Source organism: Coturnix japonica, chromosome 1, assembly GCF_001577835.2.
Source record: "Coturnix japonica isolate 7356 chromosome 1, Coturnix japonica 2.1, whole genome shotgun sequence".
NCBI lineage: Eukaryota > Metazoa > Chordata > Aves > Galliformes > Phasianidae > Coturnix > Coturnix japonica.
This window is the reverse complement of record NC_029516.1, coordinates 131,936,563-131,962,960: the sequence shown is the minus strand read 5'-3', so window position 1 is coordinate 131,962,960 and position 26,398 is coordinate 131,936,563. Positions and strand designations below refer to the sequence as shown.

At 39.8% G+C, this 26,398-nt stretch overlaps 1 protein-coding gene across 1 annotated transcript in view; it reads left to right on the top strand.

Moving 5' to 3' along the window:
- The window catches only part of GPC6 (glypican 6), a 697,205-nt gene that overhangs the window by 635,855 nt on the left and 34,952 nt on the right, over nt 1-26,398 (top strand). The window contains exons 6-7 of the mRNA XM_015851542.2: nt 636-779; nt 5,363-5,392. Of these exons, the coding sequence (XP_015707028.1) occupies nt 636-779; nt 5,363-5,392 (174 nt within the window). The remainder of the gene's footprint in view (nt 1-635; nt 780-5,362; nt 5,393-26,398) is intronic.

Sequence of the window (26,398 nt, the reverse complement as noted above, 5' to 3'; positions counted from 1 at the left end):
CTTAATATTCACAGTCAAATGTGTCTTCTATCCACATTAGGATGCACAAGATACATGCTACCGAAACTTTATTCTAAATGAGAGAATATGAAAAATCTCATAACTCTGAACATTAGTTTTATACCTAGAAAACAAGCACACTGCCAGATAACTATTCTCACAGTTGCCCACTAAACATAGCAATAGTCATCTCTTGTATCAGGTCAGCTAGGGAATAAGAAAATAATCTAGTCATAGGACTCTTTGAGACCACCACAAACAAATTACCAGATAGGAATAGCAGTAAAGAAAAATTATGGGCTAGCTGTGATTTTGCGTAAGTACTATGTCTAACAAAAGCTGAAAAAATTATTAAACAAGTCCTGTCACAAAGGTCTCATTTGTGCTTTCAAGTGTTAACTTCTTAGAATAATCACCTTCATGAAGTAGGTGTTTTTTAAGGACCCTATATGTTTTTATATCCTCACCGAGTAATTATTGTTTAACTTTTGAGTTTTTCAGCAAGTGCTGTATTCACTGTTACCAAAATGTTGGTAAAATAAGAAGTTTCAAATATATGAGGGTAAAAAGAGGATGTAAAACACCAGCCTCCCTCTTCATTATGGCTGTCATGTAACCTACAATGTCTTTTTCAGGTTTTCCAAGGATGTGGTCAGCCTAAACCAGCACCTGCCCTGAGATCTTCCCGTTCAGTTCCTGAAAACTTCAATACACGGTTTAGACCATATAACCCAGAGGAGCGACCTACAACTGCTGCTGGCACAAGTTTGGATAGGCTGGTAAGGCAAGATGTACTTCATTCTTCAATAAGTAGAAATGGTTTGATAATACAGTAGACTAATGATAATCTCCTGACAAATTTTTTTTTAATAATTTCATAATCACTGCATATAGTTTCTATGCCAACTGTTCTGACATTCAATAACTCTTTTTTCCCCCATTGGAAATACTACAGGATTGCATTCTAAGAGAACAATATGACTCACTTTTTATGTCTTAGAAATGTTAAGAGACAATAAATTCTTTCTGGCAAGCCAAAAATTAGATGAGAAGAAAGAAGTACCAAGAAAGGTACTTTACAATATGAATTCTCTTTGAAAAGTAATCTACAATATTTTTTATTATTTTTTATTAAAATATTTAAAATATTTAATACATTTTTTGCAGTCAGTTCAAGACATCCACTTGCAAAAGCACGTTGATTTGTTCCACCTCTTTATTTAGTAATATAATAACAACTACTTTATTTCCATCCACCTCAAAAACTGACTTTTATCAGCTGAAACATGAATGATCATTAATCTTGCTTTATTTATTCAATCATTTCAAAAACAACTTTAACACAAGATTATTTTCTCCACTACCAGTCATCAGATTCTCATTTCAGATTATGATGCTTCTGCTATTTATACATCTAAAGATTTATAGTAGGCTAGATTTATATATAGTAGGTTAGATTTATAGTAGGCTAATTATTTTAGCTTCCAATACTGTCTCAGCAATTATCTCAAAATAAGGTCAATAGGTAAAATTAAAGACCTGTAAAGAATCTGAATCAAAACAGTCAGTATAGCACAGCTTCCACTTGCCGTGGTTATCACTGGACATTTGTACATCACTGGTCTGTCTTTTAGAAGAGACTCATGTTCAGGGCAGCAGGAAGAGTGAAAGGAGAGAATCATCCAGCCGGGGACAGCAGCTGGTAGCTGGGCCCAAGGATTTGGTGGGATGTCCTGCTGAGTACCTGACAGGTTTCAGCTGCACTGCAGCGCAGCAGTGCCTTGCTGTGGTTCTTACTGTGAGTCTAAACTATCTAGAGGTTATTCCAACATGCACCAGACACCCAAGTACACTGATTCAATCAGGACCTGGGTCTCTCCTTGGGCCATCTTTCCGCAAATTCCTTTGATGATCACCACAGTATTTCATATCACAAATCACACCAAAGTCTTTCTGAGAGCCTATGCTGTAGCCCATCCATTAATCTACTGCATTCCCTCAATCTCTGTTGCAATTCAAATGAAAACCAGCATGTTTCTAGTCAGGACATGGGATTGCACTGCAGCTAAACCCAATATTTTAAGTTCTCTTTTTCTCTGGAAATGGTATAGTCTGGTTATCCTAAAATGAGGAAGAGAAAAGACCTCCACTGCACAATTAGATCTCTCTAAGACAGTAGATTCATAACATAGCATAACATCTCAGGCTAAAATTCTTGCTGGTAATGCTCAGTTCATATTTGACAGGATCTTAATTTTGCCTTTTCTCTTGAAATTCGCAGAAGCATTCCTTTTTGCTTGGTGCAGAGTAGGGTCTGGATCTTAACTTAAGCCTTGCCAAGTTGAACTTAAAGGTCACTGAAGCATCTAGACTTTGGTCATGCTCTGGTCCAAGTTAAAGGCTGAAAAAGAGGAAGGTGAGAGGAAAACCACAAAGAGAAAGGCTGGTAGCATGGGTCAGCTTACACTACTGCTACATTGTAAGAACTGTTCGATCATTTTTGCAGCGAAAAAAAGATTCATAAGACTTTCCATATTCACTTCTAAACATTATCGTCTTTTTACACTACAAACTTAAATAAACTGCATCTTAAATAAAGCAGTAATGTGAGATAGATATGCTGCTAGCCTTTAAAGGCTGTGACAAACAAAAATTGCCAGTGAAGGTAATCCCTTATTACACATAATAACTTCTAGAGTTTCAAAGGGGATTTTTCTCTGTGTGATATAACTAGTTTTATTGAGGAATTCTTTCAGGAAAAAAAAAAATTACTGCTTTTGCTTTTACTTTGAACAGCATTACAAGAAAATTCCTATTTGTCATTCTCGCTGGTGATATTTAAAATAATAACTATTCATACTCTGTTAGCTACGTGTGTTGGTATCAAATCTATCTCCAAATGGCAGTGATGTGTGTGTTATCTCCTTCTGGGTTGAAAGCAACGATCCCAGAAGCTTGAGATGGCCATTGATATGAGCTGGAGTGAGGAAGGGCTGTTTATGTGGATTAGGGCAGCAGGCTTTGTTTCAGAGCTGTAATCCCTTAGCAACACTTGGGAAAGGTCACTGCCTACATCTCACACCATCCTGGGTAATTTTATCCGGAAGGATATAAATGCTGCACTGCTGCCTCACAGGAGCACCATTCAACCTGCCTACATTAGACTCTCAGTGTGCTACATGATGAATTGTTCCTTGAATCACATATTTCTCTTCAATAACTATAGACAGAGCCTGGAGGACCGGCTTCAGTTAGATCCTCCCCATCCTTGCATCATGAACAGGACACAGAGAATCCCACTCAAAGCAGTTTACAAGTCTGCACACTGATCATTTCCTATTGCTTATTAAATACAAATGTACAGCAGGATGAGAATTTTGATAATAGTGTCAAATGTTTAAAGCCCTGTTTGATTATTATAGATGTAAGAAATACAAATAAGGAGTAATTATTATCTGCTTTTATGTAGAGGAACTGTCCCTCATTGATTCAGCCTTACATTAATGCTTTAGAAGTCTGTTCTGGATATTTTATTCATAGAACACTGTTAGGCCATTTAAGTTTTAACTGTCACCACGAAGTCCAAGCATTCAGCTATGTAAACCTCAGAAGGAGAAGTACAAACAATTCTGCTTTCATGTCTTTGACAGCAAGTCCTTAGAAGTGACTGAGTTTAGAAAATACCTCCTCTGCATCTCAAACAGGTAGCATATCTGAATCAGTTTTTAACTCATGCTCATATTCCTGTTTACGAGCTTAATTCATTTAAGCCTATTTTATCAGGTATGTTGCAGAAAGCAGATCTCTCATAAGAAGTCTGTAGTGAAACAGTCAGGTACAGAATCCTTCTGAAAACACGCTCCTTCATCCTTGCTGGACTTGTTTAATTAACCCAGCTATTGCATTTCAAGAAGAGAGTATTCCATGTGTTACTGTCACAGTGGCAATCAGAAAAGCTTATAAATCAGAAGCAGATCAAAATTAATTGTGAAAACTCTGAAAAAGCCCTAAAGCACATGTAGGTGAATTTAAATGCATTGGATGTATTTAGGAAGTCACATAGAGCTTGAGCCATCTAAGCATGGGTGTAAAGCACCATCTGAGACTCCCAAGAGTACTGGAAACAAGAGACTGACTGATGTGGTGCAGAACTAGATAAGACCAAGGTACATCTGGAGCAACAGGGGGGAGCCAGGTAGAATATGCTGCAGCATCTCAAGCAGAACCTATGTTCAGGCAATTACATCAAGTTTTTCTCAGCATGAGGCCTAAATGCCAGGCTCTTTCTGAAGTCAATGGAGAGAGACATATGTCTTTGGAGAGTAACTCACCCCAGCAGTTACAGACACCGCTCACCAAGTGGGAAACGAAAGGCTCAATTTAGTTATCTGCATTTAGATATGCAACACTGTTTGAGATGCCTTGGTATCTAGGGCATCAGTCTGAGCTGGTAGATAGGACAGTCCTTCAGGATGCCTGTGCTCTCGTGGACGGGAGTTGAAAATCAGGTAGGATACCTAAGAAACACCTACTGTTTGGCATCCAACTGTCAGGTCCCCCTAATTGGGATTCAGCTGCATAAACAGTCACTTAATACTACTTGAAATGCCTATGGTTTTCAAGATATCTAAATGTTACTAGAAAACACACAGAAGGCCTGTCTGGAAGCAAGATGGAACCTCAAAGCTACTGAATATATTTCAGGTGCCTAAATTTGGGTAACACTGAATGTACTTTGTGTGCCTGTAATTAGGTAACCAGACTCCAACCTATTTCTCTCCTGATTATAACAGAAGCTAAAATGAGGAATTTAGTGATTAGAGATCAGTAGTATAAATTTATATAACTATCTTCCCAAAATTGATGTCTAGATGACTAACTCAGATGTGAATATCTGTACTTTTCATTGATAATGAAGAGAAATGATGGCCATCATTCATTTGTCTAAACACAGGTGTAGGCAATTGAGGTGTGATTAAATATTTCTAAACTATAATTTAGCTCATAATGTACGTATTTAAACCTCTCCAAGAATTCATTCCCCAGCCCTTTTCTACAAAGTGCCAAATAGTGACAAATTTAGGCTAAGGCATCTAGCAATTGCATCCAATGTTAAGATAAATACTGTCAGAAACTAAATAACTTTAACCATGGAACTCGTCTGCTTCTGTAGAGTATGAACTAAACTTTCTTATTTAATATCTACTGCTTTTAAAAACTCGTTATCTTCTCTGTGGTTGCCTGTTTGGTATAACCTGTTTTGTTTTTCTTTTCTTTTCTCTGTTTCTTTTTTTGTTTCTGTTTTGTTTTATTTCATTTTGTTTCTTCTGTTCCCTGAATCTGTTTCCCTCTTGCTTCCCAGAGGACTATCTGGAGGACAATGCAACATGGTGTAAGCTTTGGTATTCTTATTCTTCATCTTCATTCCCATTTGTCTTTGTACAGTGCTGGGCAAAACACTTTTTTAAGTTTCAGATTCGCCATCTTTACTTTCTGTGTTTCATGTAGGCTAAAACACTGGCTTTACACTATGTCATTCATTTCTGACCAGTGCTTAGGGCTGCTGGTTCTTTCCTGACAGGGGTGCATTCCCTCAGTGAAGTAAAAGCTGGTCTAAGTGTCTGCATGATCTCAGCCCCTGTATATGCATGTGCAACAAAGCAGACACTAAAGTGACACCGAGCTCTGGGGCCTGTGTGTTGAGATAGACAGCACTCAAGCAAAGGAAACAAGCTACCAGGCCATTCTAGGCTTCCCAGAGACGTCCTTGTCTCACCGTCTGATCTTGGGTGAAGAACTTAGATGCTTTGTGTGAGTTTGCAATGTAGATCCCCTTAGCTTTCCCAGTTTCAGAAGTTTTGTGCATGCTGGAGATCCCTGAGCTTCAAACAAAGGCACACTCAAGCAGGCCAAGGAGAGGGAAGGAAGGCAGCACCACATGGGTATGCATCACCTCACTTGTGAAGTACCTCACAGCTTTTAGCTTGGCTTACTATATCCTGCTTGTTAACAGGACTAATTAATCTACAGAGAGCAACATGTTGATCTAGCCATACCTACTTCCTGCATTTGAGGTGCCTCAATTACCTCTGAATCCACTATGTCACTATACAGCACAGTGCTGCTTTTATTCACCAGGAATTTCTCCCAAGAACATAAATGCAGCCTGCCCTGGCTGGACGTGTGTAAAATAATTCCAGATTTTCTTTAGAGAGGACATGGAAGCTTTCTTGATTTTTCACAAGGGAGCTGATTCGCTATTAACCATGTAATGCATAATGCACATGCATGCTACGGAGACAGGCAACTGAGAAATTGGCCATAGCATTTGGGGAGTGATTTACATTCAAGCACAATATAGTGGCTGCATAGATAAGTGGATGAAAATGCACCTAGTCTGAAAATTAAACCCTTTCATGCTCTTTTCCTGAGGGAGATGAATATATTTTGTCACACTTTGTAGGAAAATGTTGCTTTATCTTCCCTCCTGGTTTCTTTAAAATAAAAGTAAATTAAGACTCAGCTTCTGTGAACAAAAAGACCCTGAAATGGCTAATTTAGGAATATAGTGGGATGTATTTTAGGTGTCCATTCATTCATATTTTTAAAGTATATTTTATTCCATTGTGTAATGATTTCTGTTGCAATAAAAATCTCAATAGTAACCCAAGAAATCCGTTGTGAACAATTCCTTCCCAATGCACCAAAACTACCTGAAGCAGAAAATATAATTCAAATAAAATAAATAAATAAATAAATTCAGTAGACCAAAATTAACAGGACAGTATACTTTGAAGACACTGATCTGAATTGCCTGGCGAATCCTCTGGGGCACTCCCAACAGCAGGGTTTTGTTCGAATCCATTTAGTCCAGGGTCTAGAAATGTTAAATATATGCAATGATAGCACAATATTCCTGAGACAGGATGTTTATTGTCTAGATTTTATTTCTCAAGGGACTTCAGTATAAAATCCAGCGCTTATAAGAAATGAATTTTTCAAACACCTTTTGCATACAGAGCCCATAGGGAAAAATGCAATGAGTCTGAAAAAGACTTAATAACTTCATAGGAGGTATTGGTCACACTTAGGAGCAAAGCTAACAGACTCACACATGTGTTTAAGATGCCTACTTATTTCCCACAGGCTACTTCCCTCACAAGGCCTAGACACTGTGCTGTTGGACATGCCATCACTTCCTTCATGCTGTTAATTATCAGCAGGCCATTCCTGTAAAATGCAAGTTGCTCAGGTCTTCCAATTTTAGACCTTGTGTGTTTAGAGTCACACTTCCTGTTAACTGTCTGAATAGAACACGTACAATTAATAAATACATTTTCCAACATTTCTCGTGGTCATTTGGTATCAGATTTAGGATTTGCTTGGTTCTTCTCAAAGAGGTGTTTGCTTAGAATCAGATTTTGGTTATTCTTGGTTTCTGTGTCACTGCAACATCTAAGTTTAAATTTGTGCTATCACATTTTCCTTTCTAGTTAATACTAGTTTCAGGTGGCAAAGGTGGGTGAATGATGTCAGAATCTTCCCAGATCTGGCAGAGATCTGTTTTTAAAAACAGGGATATTATTCCATAACCCAAGCGAGCAGTTCTGCATGCTGCTGTACCTGATGCATTGCACTCATGCACATTGTGCATGAAGCAGTTACTAAAAAAAGTGCTTTACTACAGTGATTGCCTCTGTCTTCAGGTGGAATGAGTCTGCCTGCTGTTCAGACTTGGTTTGGCATAAACAAGGAAAGACTATCTTCCAATAATAACAGAAAGACAGCTCTCTGCCTTAATTAACTGTCCAAGAAAATGTAAAATCTTGATCACCATGCAGTGTCTCCCTTGCCTGACTAGGGATGTGTTGTCTGACTGTCCCATTGAATACAGTGTTTGTTTTGAGCATCTTCTAAAGATGTATCTGTGTCTCGCTCCAATTTACAGGAGGGAAGCAAGGTTCTTTGATATGTGTATACCCGGTGTGAGATTAAGAAGCAATGGTTCAAATGTTGGTCCAACCAGTTTATTAAAGTCCTAGCCATTTTAGGGAGATGGGGAAGGGAAGGTAGGCGATAGGAAAGGTAGGAAATATAAGCAAGGAGTCTCTGCAGAGAGCAAAAGAGATAGTCACCACCATGGGTCCAGTGAGGTACACAGTAGGTCCGTTGATCTCAGGAACTTGTCTGATCACCGCGGGGGATGGGAGAAAGCCAGGAAGCTCCACAGCAAGCCGGCCTCGGGGGTTCTTCCAAAGAGGTTTTCCCCTCAGGGAATTCTCCGTCAAAGGTGTCTTTGGGAGTTTGTCTCCAAAGTCCCCAGTTTAGTTTAGTGAGGGCCTTTTATCCCCCATTTTGGTGGGGATTTTTTCTTCTTCTTTGAAGTTTGAGGATTACAGCTCAGCATTTTTGGGAACGTATCTCAAGCAAACACTGAACTTCCAAACAAGCAGGCAAACACTCTTTGTAAAATGGTTTAAAACCAGCTTTTGTGACATTCCTGGCCCACAGATAAGCCAGCAAGGAGGGAGGGGTACTCTGTTGCCTGACACAAGCTTTATCACCTTCTGCAGTGGTCAGCTCCTTCGAGCAGCACCCCTGAAGAAGACTACTTGTCCTGCTTCTGCTTATCTTTGCAATGGTAAGCAGAGGTACTGTGGCACAATAACACCCACCATTCACCCTCCTAGATAGTTAGCAGTCACCAATCAGAGTCTTATCATCAGAAAGGCCTCACGAAGCAAGCTTTGAGACAACAAAAGAAAAACAGTTCTGTCCTTCACAATCTGTTAGGAAGTTAAGCTACCTTTATCTTAGGGGTGTGAAAATTCACTTAGAGTCATCATCTCATTTCCAGGTAGTCTTGGAAGTATAAGCAATAAATGTACAACTGTTACCAATATGTGGCATAAAAAACATGTAAACAGAATCTGCTCCCAATAACTTGACTTCTCTACAGACAGTGAAAATGAAAAAAATGGTAGTCGTGGGTCTTCAGTTGTTGAGGTATGAAGTTATGCCAGAACTTGGCTATTAGTGTAAAGAAAAGCAGGATGCAGGATGTACAGGCTAAATTTTGCACGTGTGCATATCAATCAATAAAAACATGAGGTTGGACTTATTTACTCTGTCTTCTAACATGTGTCTATTTAAGTCTGAGCCACCATGTCATTCTTCTGTTAATCAATGGTGAGAACTGGATACCTCCAGACCTTGCTAAAGATGCTCATTTGGAAATGACAAGAATCTGAATTACCATTTGAATTTCACATTTTTCCCCACTGAGTATGAAGAGAGTCTGAATGATTAGCTCAGACAGCCAATTTGTAGATATCTTAATGTAACTGCAATACCAGTCATCTGAGTTAGGCTTTATGAATCAGAAGTACACAAAAGGAGAACTGCATCTGTAAAATATATTGACTGATATTTCTAATCACACTTCAAATCATAGTTATTGTTGTATTATCAGGCAACTTGGAGGTTTGCTAGTGTGAAGCAAAAATAGTTCATTCTGGAGGCTGCACAAGTTGGCCAATGGCAATCCCCTCCCCCCCCCCTTCCCCCCCCATAAATCTGGATTAAAATCCAGTTCCTTCCATTTGATATTTTTTGCCTCTGCTCAAAAAAAAGGGTAGAGTCGTCGTTTTTTTTTCAGTATACGGAAAGTTATTATTATCAGGCTGTAGAAGATGAGCCTACATAGGAAATACATCAACGCTGCTCTTTCAGATGAAAGATAGATCACATTTCACGTGTCTGTGCATGAATCTTTGCAGAAGGAAAAGTAAATTCTTAATGTTCTTGTTAATGGCACAGAAAGATACTGACTATATAAATATTCTCTGCACTTTAGCATTTTGACATGATACTAAGAGAAGAAATTGGTAGCAGAGCTTCTTTCTATCTCTACTTGCAGTACATAAACCATGCTCATTTAGATGCTTCCAAGTAACATGAGAGTAGCAACTATGACTGACTACCTGTCTGAAAGGTGTTATGCTGCAATGTATTCTTGCAGAACTAATATGACTACTAGCAACAGGTTCTAAAAGCAATACTAATACTCATAAAAAGGGGATTTTGTAATATATCACCAGTTCATTTGCCACTAGAGAATCAGAGGGTCCTTTTGTAGAAGTGATCACAGACCATAATATATCTTCTCAGCATCAAGCTAGGTGCACACAAGTATTGATACCAACAGAGAAATTAAATCTTTGATTATTTCTGAATTGCAAACAGTGATTCTCACTCTCCAAAGCAAAAATATGTGTTACTCTGTACCGGCAATTAGTTCTCTGGAGCCTTTTGCCGCAGTTTTTATTGTACTAGATTGCAGCACACAGATATACTGTGAACTCACATCAGGAGGTGCAATGCTGGACTCCACTAATAGTAGGTTACAGCAGACTAAAAACTGATTTCCCAAGCTCACACATTTTTCTTGGCTGTAATAGAAATTGATACCTTATGGACTTTTAAGTATACTACTAGTAGTTAAAGGAAGGTAAAATACTGGAACTAAAAAGATTAATCTCCATACATATAGTGACCCTATGCTGAACTTTCCTTAGTCAAGAACAAATATTTTACATTTTAAAAGATTTCCTGTATTTCACTCCTCTTTTTCTCTCCCATTCTGCAGTTATATCAGTGTACTAGTCTAGGTTGTTTGGACAGCAATACATAATGCTTCTTTAATGTAACTGTTCATAAAGAGAAAATATTGAGTGACTAATTCTAGATATTAATTGATGGCAAAGCCAAGACCTTTAATAACACTAGGAAGGAAGAAGGAAAGGCTTCATCGTATCTGAGTATATCCATCATCAGCTAAGAGTTAGCCTAAAGTTATCCAGACTGTAGGTCTGGGTGTAGACAATAGCATCTCCATAACTCCAATGCTAGGGCAAAATGCATAGCCCCTGTATTTCTATTTCAGATACTAACTCACCCTGGAAAGCAGAAATATACCTTCAAGATCCTTCACTAAACTCCATGCTGGTCAGTGGCCTGTTCTGAGGTACACAGCAATAATGAACTAAAGCTACAGGAGTAGGAGGTAGTTGTATTGTCTCCTTCTCAGCCTTCTAAGAAAGCAGGCATTTTCTGAGCATAATTCCTACAGTCTAATGTAGATGCCTGCAAGAGATCATGTGAATAGACCCTTTGAAGTACCAGTCTTTCTGTCAGCTGTGAGGAACTTTGGACTCGACAACATACTTAGCTTGCAGAGGACTAGAGCTGAGTTAGCTGAACTCCTACTGAGCAGTCAGTACCTAATTTCTGCACAGGTAACTCTACCAAAATGAAAGTGACTGAGAACATTAAGAAATATGTAAACATCTGTTGGTTTTCTTGTATTTACTTCTTACATGTCATGTATACATGTCATGTACATGTCATTTCTGGTATAAAAAACAAAAGATATTCAGTGTCTAACTCAGTGTCTATATCACAGATGGAGCCAAGTTTGTTAATCTCCTCTGGCAGCAATGAAGAGCTAGTTAGGGTGATCAATAGCAGGAAGGATTCATCTGCTGAAACACAAATGCCTCATGCTACGGGAGAAGTTCTGAAATACCAAGGCATCTATCTGCAAGTAGCTAACAGACGTGATAAGGTCCTTGCAGGAGTTCTTCAGTCTTCTGAATGCTCCAGAGGACTCTGAAATGGCATTACGCTCAATCATTTTTGTTATTGAATGTGAGGTGTAAGAGGTATTCGTTAGATCTTAAATCAGAGTAAAAATAGGCACTTGACCAAGTGACTAACTCCCTAAACTCCACTGCCTAAAAGACCAATAGGCAGAACAGAGAGAGGCGTCTGCAGGGGAACTGCAAGGTTACAGCTTGAACTGCTGATTGAACACCTGGTGACTGAGCACCTGGTAAAGGGGTGTGGCTGGCCCAGGGAGCACAGGCAAATTGTTTGCACCTGTGTTTCCCACTGACCAGATGGAGTGGAATCACCCTGGTCTCATATGAGGGCCAGCTATAGAGGAGAGGTCCAATCTCTTGGACCTAGATTATTTCCTGAGAAATGCTGCATAGCCAGGGAGCCCCTTTGTGAGTTGGTGAGTTCTATTCCTCTTTGTATATATGACTGTTAGCCTACCTATGAATGCTTTACCTGGTATTGACAAGAACCTGTCAGAAGCAATTTAACTCCACTGTAAATGGAGCAGCATCTAAGACCTCAGATATGGTGCACCTGTACAGGTGTGTGGAAGACAGAAAGGCTTTCAAAAGCAGTGGGATACCTGTGTACATGCAACTTAATCCTACCCTAGTCCACCAGATGGGTCACTCAGTCATGGAAGGAGATCAGGTTGGTCAAACAGGAACCCATGCTGGCTAGGCCTGATCCCCCGGTTGTCCCGCACATGCCGCGTGATCTCCCTTAAGACAATCTGCTACATAACCTTCCCTGGCACCAAAGTCAGGCTAACAGGCCTGTAGTTCCCCAGATCCTCCTTACAACCTTTCTTGTAAATAGGAGTCACGTTGGCAAGCCTCCAGTCTTCTGGGACCTCACCAGTCAACAAGGAGTGCTGATAGATGATGGAAAGCAGCTCAGCTATCACCTCCACCAGTTCCCTCAGCACTCTCAGGTGGATCTCATCCGGCCCCATGGACTTGTGGCAGTCCAGTTGGAGTAGTAGGTCCTGAATCACAGGGGGTCTAGTCTGCTCCCCAGCCAAGACTACCAGGTCAGAGTGCAGGGTACCCTGAGGATAACTGGTCTGACTTATAAAGACAGACGTAAAGAAGGCATTCAGAATCTCTGCCTTTTCCTTATCCTCAGTGGACACGTTCCCAGCCTAATCCAGTAAAGGATTTTCCTATTACAGGTTTCTTATTACCAGTTTCAGGTTTTCCTATTACATATTTGGATGGTGTAAATTGTATACAGGAACCCAAATGCAAATAGCCTAGAATGAAAGCTGTTCTTCTCCTTAAACATTCAAGTCTATAAAAAAACCAAGTACATAGCAATAATTGTATTATCTAAGTAGCATCTCTAGTCACTAAAGTAAAAAGCTAATTGCTTGAAGTACTCTGTCTTTTTAATGTAACATACCCACAGTGCTCATATATTAGGACTGTGATATACATGCAGAAGTAGGAGGAGTTTGAAAACCACATTTCTTCTGCAGGAAAAAACAGCAGTCGCTGAAGAAAAAAAAATTGCTGCATAAGAAATGAACCTGAGAAAAAAATCCTATTTTCCATGAGTTTATAATGAATGTTAGTTGGTTTAAAAGCGGTGGACACTTATGATCTTTGAAATAACGTATAAATAAAAAAATGCTTTCAGCTACTTTTTATTAATTCATATGAAATCCAGGTGACCAAATATAGGTATCTAACTGCATAGCCACCCAAATCACATCTCCCATGCTATCAGCTGAGAGAAATAGGGCATAGAGAATCTGAACTGATTTAGAAATCTGATTTGGATTGAGAAGCACTTACACCCTGCAGTTCCTGTTTCCGGTGTGGATGCTGTTGTACTGTGAGATAAATCCCAATCTCAGACATTTTCTTACAGCTCACAATCTATAAACCTGTGTAAAAAGGGGAATTACTATTGTAGTCTTGTGCAGTAATTGTATTTATTTTGCTTTGGCAGTAAGGGGTCATCCTGTGGTGATTAGGCATTGAATACACATTAGAAATATGTTCCTGTCTTGAAGACCTTAATGAGAGCTCCATTCCAGCTGTTCTTTTCTTGTAAAGTAGAACATACAGAGTTCCCAGACATTGCCTGCTGTCTCTGTATGATTTTCTAACCATTCATTTGTATTGTGGGAATTGAGTGAGTGGTTTGTGGAATGCATGATCTCCATAATACCCAAAGCCTGATTTGGCAATATCAGTTTGTCCCTGGAGGGGAAGAGGAGAAATTTGTTGCAGCCTTTCCCCTTGTCACTTTTGCTCAGGCAGTATAGAGATTTCATCTCGAAAGTGCAGAACAATTGGCGAGCAGTTCTGTCCAAGGTACAAGACTTCTGAAGGCTGTGAATACTCTCGTCTTTGTGAGGCACAGAGCACTTTCTCAAGTGGTCAGTGCTATGAAGGGATGGGACTGGGAAAACACAGCTGTTTTTATCCACAGCCTACCTCTCCCAGTTAGAATGATCACACCAGTAGGAAAGGATATCTCCTGGCTCAAAGCCACCTCACCTTACCAGCCACTCGCCAGTACATCTCCTTATACACAGCCAGAATTCACCCAGGTAAAGACCTGTGTTAGATGAGAAGTACTAAACTTAGCTCCTCTTTACCTGCAGAGAGAGGCCAACCTTCATCATGATTGTTCATCAAGTCACTGCTCACTTGATAAAAAATTCACTGGGGCAAAACTGTGTCCCTTAAAAATCTCGTTTATCATGAAGATAAATGGATACAGATAGATAGGAGGGAGATTGACTGGAGGGAAAATAATGCCTGTGAAATGTACAGCAGTTCACACAGGAATGTAACCAGCTGCAAATTAATGCTGTGGGACACAACCCCTGGAATTCTCAAGCTAGTTGTGGAAGCACTTTGACAAAAAAATCCTATTTCCCACAGGTTATAATACTGATTTATTTCTGTGCTAAAATGTGAAATAACATGGCTGGCAAATACTTTTTCAGAAACCTAGAAAACAGGTAATGATATATAGGGACATATTCTTCAATGCCATTTTTTCTTTAATGTCTCCCTGTGGCACAGGCACCATAATCACTTCAAGACCACTCATACCCTTGAGAAAATACTCACTCTCTTGTCAGCCATTTCCTTAATCAGAGAGAAAAGAGATTAAAAAGGTGTCATTCTAGGAGGCAAGATGTGACCAGGATATTTCTATACCTTACCCATCTAAAGGTTTAGCTCAGATCTCCTGAACCAAGTGACCGAGTCTGCCCTCTCACTCTAGCATATCAGTGCAGCTCTGCAGGCTCTCAGCGTATGCAGCAGTTTGTCCATGTTTTAGCACTCTGCCCTCATGCACTTAGAGAAGACACCCTGGAAACTCTCCATATGTGATGGAAATAAGGCCAAGTGCAGGGTGCTGCACTTGGGTCAGGGCAATCCAAGGTATTTATGCAAACTTGGGGAGGAACCCCTTGAGAGAAGCCATGAGGAGAAGGACTTGGGGATCCTGGTGGATCAGAAGCTGGATATGAGCCAGCAGTGTGCACTTGCAGCCCGAAAGGCCAACTGTGTTCTGGGCTGCATTAAAAAAGGGGTGGCCAGCAGGAAGAGGGAGGTGATTGTCCCCCTCTACTCAGCTCTTGTGAGGATCCATCTGCAGTACTGCATCCAGGCCTGGGGCCCCCAGCACAGGAAGGACATGGAGCTCTTGGACCGAGTCCAGAGGAGGGCCATAAAGATGATCAGAGGCCTGGAGCACCACCTATGTGGAAAGGTTGAGGAAATTGGTCTTATTTAGCTTGGAGAAGGGAAGGCTCCGAGGAGACATCACTGCAGCCTTCCAATACTTGAAGGGAGCAAATAAACAGGAGGGGAAATGACTGTTCATGGAGATGGATAGTGACAGGACAGGGAGGAATGGTTTTAAACTGAGACAAGGGAGGTTAGATATTAGGAAGAAAATTTTTACTCAGAGGGTGGTGATGCGCTGGAACAGGTTGCTCAAGGAGGTTGTGGATGCCCCATCCCTGAAGGCATTCGATGCCAGGCTGGATGTGGCTCTGGGCAGCCTGGTCTGGTGGCTGATGACAAACACTGTGGTCCTTTACAACCCAGGCGATTCTATGATCCTATGAAATACTCACCTTGTTTTCAGGAAGGGTTCGGCTACCCCACAGTGACCACACAGACAGTGTCTCGCTGAAGTTAAACCCACTGAGTTTAGACCCATATTTTTCCCCATCCAATACACTAGAGTGCCTGACACCTACAAAATCCTAATTTATTTTGCATTTGTTCAAGTAGACATGCCTTAAACCAGACAAGAATGTTCTAGCCTAGTGATAAATAACAGGATTAATAATACTAAGGTTCTATTCAGGATTTGTTCTGCTTCTGAATGTGATGTTACCTGATTTTGAGGCCTTACTCCACTAGCTTTTGGCTTGCTGAGGTGTTTTCTAGCAATACTTAAACTGCAATATGTGTTGATGACAAACCAGCGAGAAGTCCAGGGCTTAGGTTTCATTTGCACAATCCATCTTTTAATTCTAATGGATTAAATTGCATAGACAGAGGAAATGTGCACTGATAAGACCATACCTGCAAATGCTTCATTCTGACTTCTCTGGTGAAAGTTGCCATAGTAACTTATTGGGATAAGTCAATCAAGCCTTGCCTGTTATCAGAAACCAGACAGAGAACAGAATCCCAGCTATGGATCTCTAGGCAGCTACTAAAAGTCAGATTCAAGTTCAGCTGGAGGTAAATTGGGAGATGGGTCTGTCAGGCAGAAATCAAGATAGAATACATCAGTTTAAAGAAATTACAGAAGAAAATGGGAAAACAAGGCAGGGCAAGGAAAGTGATTTAAATTTTTGTTGCTAGTGTTTAAAAGTTAGTAATATTTAAATGTTTTTCTAGTTTAGAAATTATGTTCATTTAAATATGGAGCAAACCATATGGAATATCAGAACCGTTACTTGTATGAATAGCATGTTGTATTTGCAAATCAAAGCAATCTTTCTGCTATATCCAGCTGTATTGGGGGTCAAATAAGGATAGGAACATCAAATTGCCTTAGATCTCTTCTGCATGTTGTCATTATATAATTTTGCGGAACCTAACACTCACTTTCCTTTACCATATCTCTATATGGCTGGATGGTGATTTGTGAAGGAGTTAGGAGACATGATCTTGATGGATCAGTGCAGGGGTCAGTTTGCTTGACTGGCAAATAATTATTCTGTGGATTATGACAACCACCAAATAAGGGATGTTGAGCAGGGTGCTGGCTTTCCCTCTGAGGGTGTCCTTGAGCACAGGGAACAGAGAGAGGAACAGTGTGGAGAGTCCTGAACAGCTTCTTTCTGTGCTGTGAATGTGCAGGCAAGGAGGTTCAGAGTGGCCAGGACTATCCTGACTCTGTTTGGGGATCTGGCAGTATGCTTATGTGCAGATCCACGGGATGCTAGGTTTCTTGAAGCATGTCCCCTCAGCAGCCAGAAGTAGCAAGCAGTTATGAATGCAGAAGGAAAGCCAAGTGGCACTCTTCACCAGTGGGATCATCATCTTTTAGCTTTTCGGCTGCACATCATACAAAATAGCTTGAACTAACTTCAGTCTTCATCAGAAGAGGCGCTAATCCTGAAAGGATCCACAGGCATTGAAGGAGTTTGAATTCCAGCATGCTAATCAGAAAGAACATGCTTAGCCTGGCTTGGAAATGCACTCAGCAGCCATCCAGCTACCATGAAGAGCACTCATCTCCATATATGTCTTTTGAAATGTTGCCAGTTTTCCTTAAGGAAAATAGAAGGACATAAAATTGCTAAAACTACCTTCAAAGGAATTGTAAACATTGCATAGATTTAGATTACATAGTACCTTTCTTAAAGGACTGGAATTCATCTGTGGGATATTCTACGTCCTTTAAAACAAATCAATAAAGAAAATCTGAGAAGCATACCAACTTCCAAGGAGAATGGGTAAGCCAGAGCAAATAAAATGAAAATTGACTCTACTCTTTCTCCTAAGCCTGATGAAATTCAAGTACTTTTTGTGGTTTGAAGAAAATCATTGGACTTTTTTCTTATTTTTGGGGATACGATCCTTTTTAGGACTCTTGACATGCTGAATGTTCTAATAGTCTAAGAACTATATAAACACAGTTTTTTCATTGAGAACATGGATTAGAAATGAATTTGGATAATGATCATTTGAGCCCTTGGCCATTATATCATATTTCCTTTCAGAAAATGACAATATATGAATAAGTCAGAAACTCTGTTTTATTATTACTATTATTATTGGGCTTTAGTCAGGACTAGAAATGGAAATGTGCAAATAAATGAAGGATAGCAATCTTCTGACCCTAGTAGTTTGCTATTACATGTTGAAGTAGAGATTATAGCTGCATTTTACAGATTTCAAAAGATTAGAAAAGTGAAGTATTCCAGTTTAGGAATGGTTCTGAACTTAATTCTAAAGTGGAACTTTAAAACAAATAAATCATAATTGGGTATCTCCTTGGTTTGCTGTTTAATGCTGCAGAAGCTGGAATACATCTTCAGGTTTGCATAGCCCAGGCAAAGTTGTCCTGGAGACTGCCACTCCCAGCAAGTGATAAACTTGGAGATGGATTGCTGAGACTGAGAACAGTGTACTGATTTCTGTGGTGCTCTTCACCTTTCTATTTCATCTGTATTTCTGTTGTTTGAATAAGAGCTTTCAGCTCATCTACTTGTATGTCGTAAGCAGAATCTTTAGGAAATAACAGTCATAGCAGAGAAGTTTTCCTTGATTTGAATGATGTAAACTGTGGTCTAATATTTTTTTTCTTTCTACATCTCAGCCTTCTTTCTGTACTTGCAATGGTGTTCTAACCTTTTGCTTCATCCAGCACAGGCTGTAGCTCAGCATACAATAGCTGAGTTACAAATTCAGCTTCACGTACAGTCGTATTATAGAGAGATAATGCATCTGTAAGAAAAAAACTTACTAACATGTAAATACCTTTGATCAGAAAATGTGGCAAGGGCTTGGGGAAATAAAAATTCTTAAAATAGGACGTAGTTTAAAGTCATTCTCAGTGTGAAAGTATTCTCTTTGCGTAGCTGAAGCATAAATGATGTTGGATTGATGTTAGAGCTTATAGGAACCCTGTGAACTCATTGCCACCAATGAGTTTACTTGTAGTAATGCCTCCAGATAGAGGAATTGAAAGAGCATGTAAAACTAGGAGTAAGTTGATGAAGAAATTAAATGGTACAAAATGACAGGGAGAAGACAGGAAATGTGACGACCAGTAGAGGATGGATCAAATGTTTGAATTAAAATGATTGTATATGCAGCCTGCGGAAATGAAAGCTCTCATTCCCTCCAGTTTATAAAGTTTTGCTCTAGTAATGAAAAATGGAAATAAGCCTCTCTAATGAATTACAGCAATTATCTCTCTGCTGGGGCAAGACGGCTCCAAATCCTGTCATATTCCTCCAAGAAAAAAAGAAAAAAAGCACTCTGTGCTGTAATTCACAAAGCACCTCAAGAAATTCACAGTGTTTTCTTATTACTGTTCCTTGAGCACAAGGATGCTGAGCTGCACTGCTGGTTTTCATGCTGTTAGTAGCCTCTGACTTTACTGGGGTGTATTGCACAGACAGAGCCTTGCTTATGAGCAGCTGGTTGACACACAGAATTAGATTGATTTCTTATACTGTTACAAAGCAGTAATTTACTTGAGGATTATGAATCTGGTTAAAATAAAATCCAATTTGTTTCTCACGCATGGCGCTCAGCTTACTTGTGAAAAAAGAAAACAGTACAAATCATACTTTAAACAAAAATGTTTCTTTTGTACATCACTTGTCATTAAATGTAAGAAGAGGAACACCGATGTTTTCCTGCTAGTACAAATTTATCTGGATTTTCTGGTTGTTATGTAGATGACATAACTGATTCACCAAGGTGAAAGGACACACACAAACATTATATCCATCTGTACTCATTCCACTACAGATAAGAAAGCTGAGAGTACTTCCTTTCACCATATGTGTACATCATCTCACACGTAAAATGTTTACATTAAATGTGGTTCAAACACATCTTAATCCTAAACCATTATCTGAAAATTGCAACATTTCTCATTAAATTATACTTAAACTGAGAAAACCAGTGCAGGGAAAATGCATTCATTGCAGTGCAATTTTCTTAGTTTGCATGAGTCTAAAAGTCTGTTTTCTCTTGGATTTCTCTTTTTTGAAGGCAAAAATAAAAAGTATGTTTAATCTGCCTTTTCTCCCCCTGGTTTAGCTGCTATCTACCTATACTCATCAAAACTGAAATACATTGTGACACACCACAATTATGCTGGAGCATTGTTTTTATGGAAGATCTTATGTTAAACCAAAAAAGACACTCAGAGCATTTGTGACTTCTTTGTCTTCATTTTTCCTTGTGATAAAATTATATATTTGTGTACTTGTATCATGTGGATATGATGCTGAGTTTTCAAGCTTTCAGATTCTGAACTCCTGGTATAAACAAATCTTCCCATTGATAGAGATGTTTTAAGCACCCAAGCAAGAAAATTTTAAACATCCCACGGTTGTACATCCATTCACCAGGGAACAACCTCTGCAATTAACTGCTTAAAATGGACAGAGTCTGTTTTCTCTCTTTCTTTTGACAGTGATAAACTCTTTGCATCATAACCAGCCCCAGCCATAAATCTCACTTAAGGCCAAAGCTGTGCATCATCTTGTTGTCAGTTTTCAGCAACGCTGTCCTGCACTCACAGGCTCCCAACTTCAATCCTGGGATTCATAGACACTCATAAAAATTGCTTCAGGAGCTTTTGTCTCAACGCACCAGGATGACCCTGATTTCTGAAGGCAAGGCAGGCTTCATCCATCAGGGTGCCTGCTCCCAAACTGTTGCAGGCAGAGCTATCCTCTGGGAACCACAGCGTGCCTGTGGCCATTGGCTAATCAAGATGCTTATAACTGTCAAGGAGCCAAAAAAAAAAAAAAAAAAGACTTTATCTGCCTCAAGAGTTTGCACAGTTCACTGTACTGTGAAACAGGGAGAGCTGAGAAGAAACAAAGAAAAAGACTGGCTAATTGCCAGTTCCATGATACCTTATTGAAATGAAAATAAGCCTAAAAGCTGCACAGTGCAGAAGAGGAGTAAACCCCTGAGGTTTTCATCTGAGGAATGCAGAGTCTTTATAGGATAAGACCTCATCCTGTGGCTGCTGCTTTATCCCTATGGGTCTGCTTGTTATGACTGCCCATGAGTAACCTAGTGACAAGCTGCCATCCCTCTCAGGTCTCTTTTTTGCCTCCTTCCCTTATGCAAAGTTTTTTAATGGTTTCTATGCAATCAGGGCGACACCGTTGTTCTCTTCCCTCCAGTTTGAACTACACAGTTAGAGTGGTATCATGGCTCATCTCTGTGCTCTGCAGTACCCCCAGCTGGAAAGCCATAAACCAGCTCTGAGTGAGCTGACATACCTCTACCACTTGGCACTGTGCTGCTAACTTAGATTCTAGAGGAAATAAAGACATCACAGCACTGTTCTACACCTCTTGGCCTGCCTCTCAACAGGACTAACAGGTTGCATTGGCATGGCACTGTCATCCAACCTGTAGGTCTATATCTAGCATGGCTGAGTTTAGCTCAAACAGCTCTGACAGCTATGATGTAGGTGTGCCTCATCCATCCTCTTTCATTCCTCTCTAAATAGCATAGAGATCTCATTGTGAATTCTTTATCTTGCTTATGGCATTTATTTCCCTTAGAAATACTATTTCATGCTATTAAGGTAGTCTGTTAGCAGTCAGTTCTTTATCCAAGTCCGTATTGCCCAAAGCCTGTTTTTGATGCACAAACCAGAAATGATCTGACATAACCTCAGCAACATGCAACATAAAGCTGAGCTTAAGCTAGTCATCAAGGCCCCACAAGCTTTTGCAGGGTAGGCTGAATAAGCCTCTAGAAATAATGACAGTGGGAATACAGAGAGCAAGGCTATCCTAAATTTTAGGTGACTGGAGTGAGGTGAGATGAATGTCACCGGTGGTGAACAACACTGGTGTAGCAACAAGGTGTGAGTTCTTGAAACGCCTTAGCCCTTTAAACAGTACCTTTAGAGATAGTTTGGTTGTGGCTGTGTTGTCATCTTAATCATGGTTGGGATCATGGTCTTGTGAATTCTTGAGGAGTGATCTTTGGCATATGATCATTTCTGAACCATGACAGTAAATTGGGTTGAGGAACTGGCTCATGCCAAACTGCTCTCAGGACTGATAGTACAATGTAGCTGTATGGACAGTCAATTTCCAGTAAGTTTGGGAGTGTTAATGATACACTTAACGTACTGATAAAAAAAAAATAGCTAGTAAGCGAGGACACAAAAGATAGGTGCAGCAAAGCATGTCCTAGCAGTTATTTGTGTGCATTCCCAGACTGCACACAGTTCAGATCCCTCATACTTCTTCTGCCCCAGGTTTCTTTTTCAAAACAAACAAACAAAACAAATACAAGACACGGAAGTAATGAAATAGAGAGAGCAGCAATGCTCTCTCTAGTGTGAATGGCACAGGAGACGCTAGAAAAAGAAAGTGGCAGAGAGAGCTTTTTCAAACAGATCTGGCCTGCTTTTATCAAAGTGCTGGAGAGCATTTAATAAGCCACTAGATAGACTGAGAAAGGTAAATGGGAGCTTGTGAAAACATTACAGTATTTTCTCCTAGGCTAAGTTAGACAATTAAGAGTTCAACTACTAAAATCCAAAGTAAAACAATCTTTTTTTCTTGAATATATGGCTTGATTATGTAAATCAAAAGAGTATAAATACCGAGAAGCACATGAAATGAAGCAACCCAAATTAGTTATTGACAAAATCTGATCTGACATTAAAATCTATGCCCAAAAATTAGTGACTAAGATATCCCTGATTTTTGGAGGGATAATGTTCAACATCCTGCTTTAAAATCCTCCTTTGTAAATATATGTTTATAAATGAAGAAAACCTATACTAAAGGCATTAAGAATGGAGACAAAAATTTAAATATGCATAAACACTTAATATCCTTTAATTTCAAAAAGGAATGTCTGAGCTTTCTGGGCAGCTGATCTCAGCAAACAGAAGGAATGAGCAGCAAATGCGTATGTTTCTTTTAGAGCTGTGATTCCCTGCATAGATATTTCTTTCTTATGGTGCATTTCTTATGGTGCATACATTTTTTTTTAGAGTTAGAAATCAGTATGAGATTTTCAGGTAGAACAAAGATTGGTCAAATTATAAATAATTTATAAAATAGGACAGCCCAAGAGTGTGATCTAATCTGAATAGCTTCTGATATTCTGTTTATGTTATCATCGCAGTAGTCGGTTTAGATGAAACATGCTTTGACAAATCATGTATCTGGGAAAATGGCTACCACCCAGATCTACAAAATGCAGTGTTATTCTGAGGAAAGACTGAAAGGGACTGTGGATATAGCAGGAAAAAGCCAGGCGAAGACTTCCATCTACAGCATCTGGCCATCACAGATGCAGTATTGAGGAATACTAAGGATTTATTTCTTTGTCTGAATAGCTAACAGATGGATCCACCTAAATCTCTGAATAAGAATAAGCTGGGGTATGATCAAGACCAGAACACTGTACGGCCACACTTCTTGCGTGGTACTTTGTTCTCCATCACAGTTTAGGCTCATGCCAATAAATACGCTCCATGACAAAGGAATTGTTTCACAGAATCATAGAATGGCCTGGGTTGAAAAGGAACATAAAGATCATCCAGTTTCAACCCCCCTGCCATGTGCAGGGTCGCCAAGCACCAGACCAGGCTGCCCAGAGCCACATCCAACCTGGCCTTGAATGCCTCCAGGGATGGAGCATTCACAACCTCCTTGGGCAATCTGTTCCAGAACATCACCACCCTCTGAGTGAAAATCTTCCTCCTAAATGAGGAAATGTACCCAGAACCATTCTTAAAAGCCAGCAATTAGGCACAAATTCAGCCCACTTTTGACCTCCTCCACCTAACGCAGTCCTCCAACACTGTCTTAGCATTTGCTATCCCAATATCACCCTCAGGAAATTTTGACCAGGTGCCTCACACACCTGAGGATGTGAAACCCATAGGTCGTAGGAAACCTTGGGCTAAGTACTACACTGACCAGATGCTGAGAGTCAAGCTCTTGAAATCATTTCTGTGAGAGAGAGAAAAAGAAAAAGGATTTCTTTTTAAAAAAAGACTGACAGGAATGGTGAAAAGTCAGAACAGTGTGAAATGCATGCAAAAGTTAGGAGAAATGTTTTACAATGGAAAACTTAAAATTTATCTACTCAGACTATCAGAAAAGAGCAAGAAGTGGTTGTGTGCATGTGGCTCCAAACAGAAAGTCCAAGTACTAAATAATTTAATCTAAACAAAAGAGGAAGCTCCTATGTTTGGATGCTGAAGTTAGAAAAAATTACCTTTGAAATAAGGCATTTGATTTTACAGCAATGATGTATAACTGCATGAGCAAACTGTGGCAGGGAACAATGGGTTCTCCCTGTCATTTTCTGGTCATTTTCCATTCTTATGATGGATGGTTAAGATGCAAGAGGTTAAGACTGGGTTCCCTTTGTCTGCTCTATCAACAAATCTGCACCCGTTAATTCTGAAGATAAAGAGTTAGCTGGGAATTTTCTTTACAGCGAATTTGATAAGACTTGAAATAGATCTCGATAAAAGATTTACTGTTTGTGTAGTAGCACAACAGATTCCAAAGCAATGTGTAATGGAATACCATGCAGCTTAGTAAGCAATGAAGCAATGGTTATATTCCATTATATTCTGCACTTACTCCCTTTTCCAGACCAATTCACTAGGTCAGTCATGCTGGAGTGCACTAAAGAAATCCAGTCTTTCAGTGGCAGTGGTACATGGCAAGGCTTTATTAGAGAGAAGAGGTTGCATTTGCCATATCAGGCATAGATCTACACATTATTTGGGGCCGTAGTTACGAGCTAAATATGCAGGAGATTCTTAGGGTCTTAAAACATAGCTGAATGGTCCCCTGCCACCTCCCAGAATGCAGTTATACCGTTTTAATTTTGATGCTGATGTAATATTTGATTATATTCACACCTGCTCTTCTCAGTTCACCTAAGTTGTCCCAGGTGTTCTGCGGTGCATCTGCATATAGCTAACTCTATTCTAGCTCTCTAGCTCACAGAGGTACTCAGTTGTCTTACTGCACCAGATAAAACCAATGAGACAGATAGGTAAAGTTTCATCAACATAATGTAAGCAAGCCTCCCCATGCTGTTAAACAACTCCCTAGCTGCATTTTGAGCTAGCTTAGTTTTTTCTTTCTTGTGTTTTAACGTGCTTTATTTGAAGCTGGAATAATCCCCACTCTAGAAATAAAGAGCTTGAATTCCCTACTTCAAGGGAGGGTTGCTAATAATTCCCACTCTGTGGCCACCTGAAATTAATTCTGATAGTGGACTCAGGTACTTTCAAGATATACAGCACAGCATTGTACTTCCAAGCCGCTGGAGCCCAGTACTGAGACCAAAAGTTGGAGGCAAATTGATGTAGGAAACTAATTTAAAATACATATCTGCTGAGTAGGTGATGAAAGTGCACTGACAAGTAATAGAAAACTTACTTAAGTAGTGGAGTATATCCAAGCGTGCCTTACTTTTGGACCCTTCTGAGAGCAGAAATAATCATCTCTCAACATGAACAAGGCTTGCTGTTTCCACCACAAATACAAGTGCCACCTTACCATAGTAACCACTCACCTTTTCTCTACTAACAAAGGTTCAAGCACTGCCTTGCAGAGGGGGTGGACACAGCCACAGTGCTACATTTCTTGTGGGCTCAGTATAGGAATTTAGGGTAGCCTCTGAGACTCACCTGACTTACATTTCTGATTTCTGTGCAGTCAAGGCACCTCAATCCAGCTCTCTCACTCAACTTCTTGGTCCAGGGAACTACAAGGTTTTTAATACTGCACTGGAAAATGCAGCATGGCTATTCTGGTTCTCTTCCATTTGCCTCTACAAGTTCCTTCTGAGTGACTCTCTTTAACCAGGCCTTGAATTATTTCCAGCATTGCTGGACACCAGAAGATACATTAGTATCTTGCTGAAGGTTGTTCTCCGCCATATCCAAGTTCCAGAATCCTTTTTGTTCATGCATTAGAAACAGGAGGAATACAAACGTAGAACATACTGCTCTGCAGGGTGGTTGTGCCACATCTCACAGCTTATTTTGGCTGTCAGTAGCCTCCTGTCACACACGTCAGCCTTCCTCTGTGTTAACATCTTGTACAGTCTGGGTGATGAGGTAAATTTCTCCCAGTTACAGCATGTTGTAACACCTCAGAACAATCCAAACCTTTCTTGTTATTTTTTTTAAGGCTTTACTTATGAAACTATTTAGGATATTTAAGAGACTTAAAAGCAAGCACTGTTTACAGTGTCTGTCAGTGCTTAAAATGTCTTGTCTCGAGAGGGAGAACAAGCCTTCCTGCCCTCATTCAGGGCAATGTTCAGAAGTTTTATTTATATATGCATCAGTTTAAATCTCAGTTTCAAGTGGTGTGACCTAGCTGCAAAACCTGCCAGCTCCCAGATGTTCTTTGTCTCCTGCCATATACTTATCTCTCAGAAAACTACCCTTGGTTAGGGGGTGCCAGTGATTACCCATATTTCTTTCCTGCGTTTGAAGCAATCATTTT